General features: G+C 39.9%; 1 protein-coding gene across 4 annotated transcripts in view; it reads left to right on the forward strand.

Annotated features, from left to right (window-relative positions):
- The window catches only part of LOC111861518 (histone acetyltransferase KAT6A), a 160,348-nt gene extending 148,569 nt beyond the window's left edge, over positions 1-11,779 (forward strand). For all 4 annotated transcript variants that reach the window (XM_023846167.2, XM_023846170.2, XM_023846169.2 and 1 more), the window contains exons 17-18: positions 977-1,486; positions 7,047-11,779. In XM_023846167.2, coding sequence (XP_023701935.1) covers positions 977-1,486; positions 7,047-9,986 — 3,450 coding nt within the window. In that variant the 3' untranslated portion in view covers positions 9,987-11,779. The remainder of the gene's footprint in view (positions 1-976; positions 1,487-7,046) is intronic.
- Positions 11,780-12,081: the final 302 nt, after the last annotated feature.

Here is a 12,081-nt window from a genome sequence, read left to right on the forward strand (position 1 = left end):
TCCTTTAGTGAGTCCTTACCTTGGATTTTACATGCATCTCATACCATGCCTCGAAACACGACTGGAAATCGTTTCTTGAAGTCTTTCTTATTCTATTCTCATGTGACTCTGAATGTCTTCATCTGGTTAAAACTGAGGCCCTTTTGAGGAGGTTTTTAGTTTAGGAACATGATATGATTACTGGGGCCAAAGCAGGCAAGTATAGTGGATGTTGTAACACTGGTATTTGTTTTTGGACCAAAAAATCCACTCTTATAGTGGATGTTGTAACACTGGTATTTGTTTTTGGACCAAAAAATCCACTCTTCTGCCCAAAGATTGGCATTTTTGACGAACATGGTACTGTAAACCTCAAAAACTAGAAGAAAGTGGAATGCTTGGTTTTCAGTAGCCCTGATGGTTTAGTGGTTATCATACAAGTGTAACTTAGGAAACATTGTTGGTTCGTTCCTGTACTCTGCTAGTAAACATAAAAAGAAAACAACAGTGTGAGTGTTCAGTAAAGTGACAAATCAGAAGCACTATATTTTCAAGGAAATTAAGCTAGAGATAAAGTTGTCCCTGTGCTTAACTAATTAAACACTATGCTATGAGGGTGTATGGGGGAGTGGATGTATAGATCCACATTTTCTTGACCTCGCCACTGGTTGGAGGTGAGTGGTCAGCTTCATGTCCCAGCTCCTGGGGGCGAAGAGCTCCGTGTACCCATTGGATAGGGTGCTGGGAGGGGCCACAGAGAGCTGGTCTGGACAACATGGAGAACAGAAAATTCTTGGCCCTACTGGGACTTGAACTCAGACCCCTCTGTCGCCCAGGCTGCAGCCAATTGCTATACCAACTGTGGTATCCTGGCTCATATATTTTAGGCAAATTATTCAATGTATTTAATTGAGCAGTGTCTCAGACCTATTAAAAACATAATTTCCAGTAGTATGAAAGAGTTGTCCATGACTTCCATTTTGAATTATATTTTCAGCATCCTGATGCACCCATGTCAGTTGCAACTACTGAAAAGGAGAATGAAAAGACTGAAGCTGAAACATGCAGCCGAGATAAAGCGGAATCTCCCTGTGATCCTGAGGTGAATGTTCCTATGAACAGTGTAGCAGTTTCTGTTCAAGAATTCCAGGACAAAACTGAAGAGAAGGAGGAGGAAGCAGAGCAGGAAGTGAAATCAAATGTATTGACCCAGAATGAGGAGGAGGAGGAGGAGGAGGAGGAAGAAGAAGAAGAAGCAGAAGAAGAAGAGGAGGAGGAGGAGAAAAAGAAGAAGAAAAATAAGAAGGAAGGAGAGGAAGAGAAGAAGGATGGGGAGGAGAAAGAGAAGTCATCTGAACCTGAGGGCAACAAATCAGAGAGTGCCCCAGCTCCAGAAGTTAAGTCCTCTAGTCCAGAACCAGACCAGCCTGAAGGGAAGAAGACAGAAGCCATGGAGGTATGCAGTGATGTTGATGGAAATGAAGGAGAGCAGGAGAATGATGGAAAAGTGAGTTACTTTTAACTTCATTAAATTCTGTTTGACTTGTTTAAGGGCATTGCATCCTTGTTTTTGAAGATTTGGTTTTGCATGCTTTGTAATGAAGGTAATTTGAAATTTAGTAACTATTTGACATAATTTCATTATGTGAATAGCAGAATCTTCCTTCACCTCCTCTATTTTATTTTCTTGTTCCTCTTCTTTTGTACTTCATTGCCTGTTCATGCTTCACTTACCAGCCCTCTTTCTTTGAACACACTTGTTTATCCTCTTGGACTTGTTGTAATGTAATCCTGTATTTATAATACATTTATTATTTCTTCATTGGCATTTCCTTTGTACAGCTGTTGCTGCACTCAGAACCTCTAATTCAGAATCATATTCCAACATACTAAAAGCTCAGATAAATATCTTATAGCCCATCTGCCAGTTACACTTTAGAGCTGGCTGAGCTTTCTGCCTGCTTGTGCAGGCATCTTGTTTGGCTTACTGTTAGTCCCTGAAGATGGAGGGGCACGTTCCTCTGAAATGTTGGGGTCCCTCCGAGCTGCACAATGTTACTACTACCCAGGTGATCCTATGCTTGAACACTGAAATTGCATTTTATCATAACTGTTTCACAAATTTTGTGTGATGAACTAATTTTGCATCAGGGTTCATGTCTGGTGGAATAAGTGTTTGGATCTCTTTGTTACTTCCTGCTTTGAAATTAGTATAGAATGAAGAAAATAATATTGAACATTAGAATACGTTACACAGTATTTTCTTGGTTACACCACTTTATTTGCTGAAATATTTACCACATTTTGCCAAATGGAATTTTTGCATTTTCAAGCTGAGGCCCATATCAGAGCAAATAATTATTAAAAGTTGTAATTTTTATGAACATTAGAATACTTTGCAGTCACTCAGTTATGCCATATTATTTGTTAAAGCATTAGAAATATTTTTCCTGTTGTATTTATGCGCCATGAAGCTGAGGACCATATCAGAACAAAATATCAGTAAATGTTTTGATCAGTAATGTGGTGTGACATTATAGTGAAACCTTGTTGTTGGACTTGGATGTGTGATGGCGTTCTAACCTGTTGAATTTTAATTTTATATCTCCAAGGATCCAGATTTTCTCTGCTATATTAACTCTTTGACTGGCGCGGGCGTGTTTTAACGCCCGGACGATGCCAGCTGTTCCCTGGCGTTGGCGTGTTTTAACGCTTTGATAATCTCTTCCCTTCTTTGCTCTCTTGGCACTCATCAACCAAAGACATATATATGATAGTTTTTGTACATGTTTGTAAAGAACCCTTGTAAACTTTGTGGGGGTCTATATTACTGTCAGAACCCTCTGAGAAGGAAAAGGTCAGAACATATTTCACATTCATTCAGTTTCACCATGGTTTCTCGCAGCAAGTGTCGGCGTGTTCCTACAAACCGGCTGGAAAGTGTTGTGAAGGAGATTTGTGCTGATGATGATAGTGGCGATGAAATAATGATTCCTGAATTAGATAAAGTTGATAGTGACAATAATACAATGATAGACAGTGATCATGAACATTTAGCTACCACGAGTGCGGTGCCTGACACGCCCATCTCATGAATGTACAGAGACATTGTACCAACAATAGTTCTATTTACTAGTAGTTTCGGGATCAAAATTAATATAACACATAAAATGCATCCCTTTTCATGGATTAAATTTTTTTTCTGGAGACGACTTGATAAATCACATCACAACTGAAACCAATCGCTATGCTCACCAGCGCTTCAACACACATGAGTTAGCTCCTCACTCTCGAAAACACAATTACAAATAAGTCACATCAGATGAAATCTGGACATACTTAGGAATTGTGTTCATGACAGGAATCGACAAACGCCCTGAAATTGAAGAATATTTGTCCACTAGGCCCCTATTTCACACTCCATGGTATGGACAAAATATGTCTTTGCGGTTGAATAGTTTCATTCTATTCAAAAAGAACACAACAAACGAAAAATACAAGAAGAGAAATTACAAATTCAAAGATTTTATATTGGACTGTGTAGAAAAATGACTGAACCAAACAGACAGTGTGGAGAGGGAAAAGAGTCAAGAAATGAAGTGGATGACGAATCTATTGCATCAGACTCGAGTGCAGTCACGCCTCCGCCCTCGACCTTGAAAAGACCACCAGTGTAAGAGCCAGTAAATCGTCTAGAGGGTGGCCTGAAAATTCACAAAATCGTCCATGTTCCTCCCAGTAACAAGAAGAATGGTGCCCTGAGAAAGTGTCGCGTGAGTGCTAAGCACAAGATTAGAAAAGAAACAAGTGTCATGTGTGCAGGCTGTGGTGTGGCTCTCTGCAAACTTTCATGTTTCAATGTTTATCACACGAAGAAAAACTACTAAAGAGGTATGGAAAGGCATTTATTGCATAAAATATTGTCTTTTAATTAGTTCCTGAAAATTTCGTTTTTAAAAACCAATTTTTGTTGAAGTTGTTTAGGAAAAAGTAACTACATGCATTTTAGCGACATAATGTTTAAAGGGTCTGCCAGGACAGGGGTGGGATTTAAATACCCTTCGCGCCAGTCAAAGAGTTAACATCTTTGTTTTAATATAAGCAATACCTCACATAGTCTGGCTTTGAACAGTCCGGATTCACTATAGTCTGGTTTGAAAATTTCAAAGCAAACAAAATGTTAATTGAGCAAAATAAAAATGAATTCTAAAAAATTAGTACACAAAATTATTTTTAATACATAAATGAGTGGGTTTTTCCCTTTATACAGTCAAGTCTCTTTTTGTGCAGTTTACTTTTATCTGGTTAAAAGTCATGCAATACAATACATATTTCAGTTTGCACACAGAGATATTTGGTTTTCAGACTTTATCCATGGTCCTGGTTTTAAGATAACTAAGAGAAACGTCGTGTTTTTCTTATTCATCTTAAAACAAGGATGATGGATAAAGTCCAAAAACCCAATATCTCTGTGTGTTATACACCACTGTCAGAATCCTATAGTAACTACTTATATTTTAGTTCTTTTGTGGTTCCCCATTGTATATATGTGTACCAATGCTCGGGTTATTAGTTCTTGAGCTCTGACAGCTATCGCTGGAGGAGGTGGGGAAAGCACTCCTTAAATGGAATTTTGGAAGAGCTACAACATCAGAAACATTATTGAAAATATAGGCGAAGCATGGCATGAATTAATGGCAAGCAATATGAGGGCAGTATGGAAACATATCATACCACATTGTGCAAATGATTTCATTGGTTTTGAAACTCATTTTGCTGAAGTCACTAATAACATAGTGGAAATTTGACAGTAACTTGGCTTCAAATTCCATCAGCGTAATTGAGTGCATCAAATTGAATACTAATGAGCTAGATAATGAAACACTTATTAACATAGATGAAGAATGGGAGGACAACTCAGACAACGACGACTGTGTTGAAGTGCCCGCATGAGAATTAACAGCTGAACAACTATCAAAAACTATTGGAATGGTTGAATCCTTGTCAGAGCATATTATGGAAGTTGATCCCAATACTGAATGTAGCCTTACAATTCGCTGTACAGTTGCTACAAAGAAATGTATGACGAGAAAAGGCCAAAGAAGAAAAATGTGCAGACATCAATATTCCAATTTTTAGAGAATAAAAATGAATTGCAGAAAACATAGATTTTTTAAATATTATTTCTAATAAAGACATTTGAATTTATTAATCGCATTTTATTTATTGAAAAAGATTTTTTATTGGAACCGATTATCATTTTTTGTATGTATTCAGTTCCTCGATTAGTCCGGTTTCCAACAGTCTGGGATATTGGTGGAACCCATTACCCGGACCATGCAAGGTATTGCTGTATTTAATTTTAATTTTTTACATCCAGATATGTAGATTTTCTGTACCATATTGACATCTTTGTTATAGAGATCTTCATGTACTCCACAGTGTATTTAATTTTTACCTGCTGTTTTGTATGGGCGTAAAACTTGGTCTTGCACCCTTGATGAACATGGATGAGCACAGGATATTGAGGAGAATATTTACACATAACAGGAGGAAGGAGAAAATTGCACAATGAGGAATTCTTTAATTTGTACCACATTATGTTAGGGTGATCAAATCGAGGAGGATTAAGTGGAAGGGCTTATACATGCGTGCATGGGATCGGTGGGAATTGCATACAGAATTTTGGCCTGAAGTGAAGATATCATTGGAAGACATAGGCTTAAATGGAAGAATGGTATGAAAATAGTGTGTAAGGAATGTAGAATTGCTTTTTCTGACTGGGTCCAATGGTGGCTTTTGTGAACATAATAACAAACCTTTGGATTCTATAAAATGTGGGATATCTGTCTCTAGTGTCACAACATCAGCCCCATCAAGGACTACTACTTGCAGTTAGTTAATATGTTCTGACTGATATTGGCACGAAACCTTTGAAAATCTTGGAACATTGCTATTGTGAAGAATCATGTACTGTGTAATTGGCTTTCTAAAGTCATAATTTCAGGGAAGAATGTGAATCTGGAGGAACCACCATGGTATGCATTTCATTTCATACCATTTGTAGACAGAAACTGCAAACTGTTGGCTCAGAATGTAGACAGGAAATGCTGTTTAAAAGTATCAAGTAGTTGCATCGTGCATACTTGTCAGTTCCATTTCAGCATCTGATATGAAGGACTTTGTGGTATACACAGGATAATAGGTCAGAATTGCTGGATTTTGGACTTATCCATCATCTGGTATTCTGGAAAATAGAAAATACGATGTTTCGGAAACTGAATCTGTTTCTGTCCTCAGGTGAGTTGGGGGGAAGACACCTATTGAGTTGGGTCCCTTAGAAAGGCGATGGAGAAAGCAAAAACCCAGTAATTCTAAGTGTTATACGCCGTTGTCAGAACACTTTAGGATCTACCAGGATAATACGTGGTGGAGAGTTGAGTCATGACTTACTTCGTCTTTCAGCCTTTCTCTTTGTGGAGGTTTTATGACAGATTTCATGTACATCACCAGATTTTGTCATAATTTCAGAACTCTTTTTAAAGTAGTTTATTTACAAATATATTGTTTGGACATTAAGAAGATGGCCTTGAATCAGTGGTAAATTAAGTGTCTGACTGAGGTGTAACACAGATTATGAAATATTCCTGACCAGTTTCTGTAGAAGAGGTAGTCTAATAATTTTTAATAGAATCTGTATTATTGCTAGTGAAAATTTACTTGTTTTTTGGAAAAATCTAGCATATGAAGATATATCACTGCCTAAGCACTGGGATGTTTTCTCCACATCTGGACAAAAATCAGATAATTTTTTCTGGTTTTCCTTGTGTTGCACTATCTTCACATATTTCCATAGGTTTACATTACATGCGAATGTGAGATTTCAGAACGTGTTTTTTTCTAAGCTACATTCAGACTACAATTCAAACTAACTTCAAACCCAGTTTCTCAGAAATTCTTGCTTATGGACTTTAGTACACTCTAGTACTCAGGTGATGATATGCCATACAGATAGAACATGTAAGGATCATATGAAAGCCGCTGTATATTTTGATATTTGTTTTCAGACGTTGGATACAAGAGTAGAGGAGAAAGTGGATGATATCAGTGAGGTGCAGGCTACAAAGGAACAGAAGGATACAGCAGAAGGACCTGCCAGTGTGGAGGAAGTCACAGCTCCAGACACAAGGACAGCCAGCTCAGAATTAACAGAGGTAGTTGGAGACACTGAAGAGGAAAATAATGATGCTTTGAGGAAAGATAAAGGTAAAATGGCAACCGAATCCCCAAAGATCACAGCACCAACAGAAGTTGACCTCACTCAGAGTGGGGAGGATCAGGCAGAAGACAATGAAGGTGAGAGGCTGAAGGATAAGTCAACTGAGATGGACACTGACAGTTCTGAGATGACAGGCAATGATAGGGAAGAAGAGTTACGGAATGCAGTGTTGTACATCTCTTCTCCAGGACCAGATGACAGTACTTTGACCCCTCTGAGACCAACTGCTGATGACCAGCCTTGTATCCAGGAGGACTCGAAGCATGAGGAACCATGTAGAGATGACTCAGAATCCAGAGAAACTGAAGAGAAAGAGAAAGAAGTTGCATCACCACCTGCGATAGTCATATTAGAGGAACGGGAACATAACTTGAGAAATTCTATGTCCACACAGACACGTAGAAATTCAGTAAGTGGGATCATGGATGATAGTGATGGATCAAATTGTGGTGCGCCAGAAACAACTCTGTCATCTGTATCAGTGTCGTCAGCACAGGAAATCTGCACCAAGCAACATGGACAGCCTAGTTCTATGAGTTCAAATGATGACAAGCAGTCTGCTTCACATCATACTTCTTGTGAGGTGGTGGAGGTGCCCAGTGGCAACACAACACCTAGGTTGGACAACAGCGTGGAAACAATACAGCCTGCTACTCCCATCAACCCAGGGTCAGTAAAACATACACCTCCTACTCCATCGCAGACAGAAATCCCTAGTATGGGTGTTTATACACCAGATTCTACTACAAATTCAGTTCATTCCCTCCATGGATATGGGCAGTGTGACCTGGATGTGAGTCATCTCGGACTTGAATCCCCTACATCTATATCCTCAAATGACATGGCATCACAGAATTCAGTGGAGCCTCCAAGACCACCATCCGTTCTGCCCCCACAGACTTCATCCACCCATACAACTCAGACTCAATGCCAGCAGACGTACTCTGATTGTGCTCAGCAAGGAATTCAATCTCTTCATCAGCACCATCACCACCAGAACATCCCATCCTCAACAGCACCACATGTGCACATGTCTATTTCACACCAGCAAACACCACATTCAGTTCCACAGCAGCAGCAGCAGCAACAACAGCAGCAGCAGCCACAGCATCAGTCTTCAACGAAGTCTCCACGTCAGATGCAACATCATCGCAGTAAGTCTACCCCTACACAGCACAAACAGCATTCTAATCCCATGCAACAGCATCGGTCAACCCCTCCTTCAATTCAGCACCAACACACACCAATCCAGCAGCAACCACCACAGCAAAGGCAAAGATCAACTCCACCAGCCATCAGCCAACACCAGCAGCATGGCTCTGTTCAGCATTCATCAACATCCATGCAGCAGCATACTCAAGCCCACCAGCAGCACTCGCTGCAGCAGCAGCAGCAACAGCAACAACAGCAGCATCACCAGCAGTCAAGTACGGGCACCCAGCAGCAGCAGCTGCAGGTGCACTTGCAGCACCAAGTGGCCATGGCACATTCTCATCAGGCAGCAGTGGGGGCAGGGTACCCACACCATCCGCACCACCAGCTGGCTCCTTCCCCCATGCAACATCACCCCCACCACGCAGCACATGCTCATGCTCATAATATGGCGGCTGTTATCTCACAAGGCAACTACATTGGTGTCCCTCAGATGGCAGTGTCATCTCAGGCTTTTTCAGCACAGCCCGGCAGTGGAGGGACATACGTGAGTGTGCCCATGACGACTGTGATACAGCACAGAATGGCCACACAACAGGGTGTTGGTGCTCATCAGAGACTGGGACCTTCCCCAGCATGTGCAGTATCGACAGCCACAAATTTTGCTACTAACTTCTATATTCAGACAGCAGCTGCATCCATGTCCCATCCTCACTCACACACACCTGGACCAATCCCCACACCCACTCCTACACCAACACCTACACCAACACCAACACCTGCACCACAGGTTGCAGTAAGTACAACTGTGCCAGGGACAGCTTCAGGTCAAGCTGGTACAACAGGAGCTCCCTCATCGTGCAGTCTTGCCAAACTGCAGCAGCTGACCAATGGACTTGAGATGATTCCATCCACTGCATGTGGCACCATGACCCCTCCTCCATCCATGAATTTGACACCACCACCTGCTATCCCCACTGCACACCATCCACATGCTACAATGACACCACCTCCATCAGCAGCACACCAGATGCTCCAGCAACAGGCTACAAGAACACTGTCCACACCACCAACACCTATTTCTGCAAATCTTCCAACACAGATGACTCTTGCCAATTACCACAAGTATTATCAGACTAACGTGAATGTTAACAACCTTGGTGCGGCCGTAACACCGCCCGTTGCTGGGTCCACAAGTGGACGTTCATCTCGTGCAGGTGGTGGAGGGAGCGTGGCAACAGTACAGCAGATGCAGGCTGCAGCAGCGTCGTCACGTGTCAGTCCTAACGTAACCATTAACCCAAACCTAATATCACAGTATGGGACATTGAATGGGTACCGCATGGCGGCGCAACAGACACCTGCCACAGTGACTGGTTACATCACCAATCCAGCAGCAGCGGCAGCTGGATTCATCAACCAAGCGGCTCAGATTCCAGTTCAGATGGGTGTAATGAACATGGCACAGACCCAATACCAGGACCCTGCAGCCATTCAGCGGGCAGCACAGCAGAATACAATGTACACAACTTATGGGTATATCAATGGAAGCCTGATGCAGCCTATGCGTCGGTAGGCACCACCAGGCATCCTTGTGCTTGAAGGTTTGCCAGGCATGCCTGCTGTTTTCACAAAGGTGGACAGAACATAACAAAATGTTGAAAAGCATCCAGAAGGTGTTTTCATGTGGACATGTGAACTGTAAGTGATGAGGGTACGTATTCCACTGACTACATAAGGAAATTTATTAAATATAATTGTACATACACAGTGAAGAAACTAGTTGTTAAACCTGTATTACAGATGTTAACAGGATGAGAAACTGATTTCTTGTCCTGATATTTCTTTTGAAGTTTAGAATATTGAGTGTGCCTAAATTATGTTTGCACTTCAGAATGTTCTTTACATTAAGATCTGATAGACACTTAATCACTCGGTAGAGGTACATTTTTGGTTATGTACTTTTAAGTGAATATTAGAGCTTGGGTATTCATTTTGTTCTGCTGGTTCTTTTACTAGCAAATGTCAGCAAATTGTCACACACAAGGTAATAACAGTATACTATAGGAATATTACATTTCAGCTTATATGTCAGTTTCTTTTAACTGCATGAGAAATATCTAAAATGTTATCCCAGCCAGCCATTATTTGCAGTCAGCAAGTATTTGTTTTCAGTAGGTGCTAAGCATGAACATTCACGTATTAATATTTGAATGTCGAATAAATTGTTTGAAACATTCAAAATTTACTGATATAATATGTTGGATGTTCACATTATGAATATATGAACACAAGTTACTGCTTAAGTTTAAAAAAAAAAAAAAAAAGAAAAAGAGGAAAATTTCACTTGGGAAGTAAACCCTTAACACAGACTGGAATGCCACAGCGTTTGTTAGATTTTTAAATGGTTTTATATCTCACAAGAAAGACTGTTCTTAATATTCAGGACAGGAATTTGTTAAGACTGTGATTAGTGATAATTTTATGGCTAAAGACTCTATCTACTTGTATATTTGGGTTTCATATTGAGGATGTTTCTATTGAATGTGCATTTGTGTACAAAATGAGATATGTGGATTGAATGAGTGAGTACGTGAGAAAGAAGTCATGTTCAGAAAAATGGTTCCCCATGGTACAAATTTTTTCTGCGTGTGGGACTTTTTTTATATATGTGAAAAGATAATACTGATTCATTTTGTTTTTAAGTGTGTAACTTTGTAGGATGTCGAGAACTACTGCTGTGTTTGAAGTGTTTGGTGGTGCATTATGGAGACTGTTACAATCTGCCAACTGGCAGAGCCAAATATCAAAATGACAGGATTCGTTGAATGTTTCTGTTGGGTTTTGTTGAGATTTATGGCCCGTGCTTGAGATAGCTGGGCAGAGAGCAAATTGGCCTGTCCCTGTTTAGTATTCAGTGTCTTTCTTGTACATGTGGAGGAGGCTTCAAGTGATCCTTCGCTGTAGGGTAGAGCAAAAGCACAGGTAAATTAGCTTGTTGTGCTATCTTATATTTATATGGGTACAAGTGATATTAGGTATACAAAACAAATATTTGGCTGTAAGCTATATTTATCTAAGTTTTTGTCTCTATCTGTGTACATTTCTTACAATAATTATTTTTATGATAATGAGCAAGTATGTTATAAGAAAAGAATAAAAACCTAACACCCGATTTTAATGTACAGAATAACTTGAACATGTGGTGACTTAACAGTCAAGGGCATGTGTTCCAAGACTGTGACTGTGAAAATAACTCATTTAGTTGTCCTACCTTAGAACACATTATTTGTTAATTTGTTCTGTAAGTTGCCACGTAATGGACTAGAAAAGCTGTACATATGCTGAATTAAAAAGCTGTTAATACTACATTCACAATGTTAGAACAATTCCACTTCCCTCTACTTTGGAATCACATTGTGAAAGACTTGGAAGATAAATTTATTGATATTTCCAAAAATACACCTGTGTTGAGGGAGAGACTGCAGAGTTATGACCACTTCCTTCCCAGTACCAGTTCTTCATCCATATATATAATGAATGTCATATATTAAATTTTATTTTTATTATTAACACTGACTCACAATGTATTTCTTTAATATCTGCATCAGTGACTGTCAGTGCTTATGAAGATCATACTGTTTAAATAATACAAATATTTTATTCTGTTC

The sequence above is a fragment of the Cryptotermes secundus genome, unplaced genomic scaffold, assembly GCF_002891405.2.
Source record: "Cryptotermes secundus unplaced genomic scaffold, Csec_1.0 scaffold991, whole genome shotgun sequence".
Taxonomy (NCBI): domain Eukaryota; kingdom Metazoa; phylum Arthropoda; class Insecta; order Blattodea; family Kalotermitidae; genus Cryptotermes; species Cryptotermes secundus.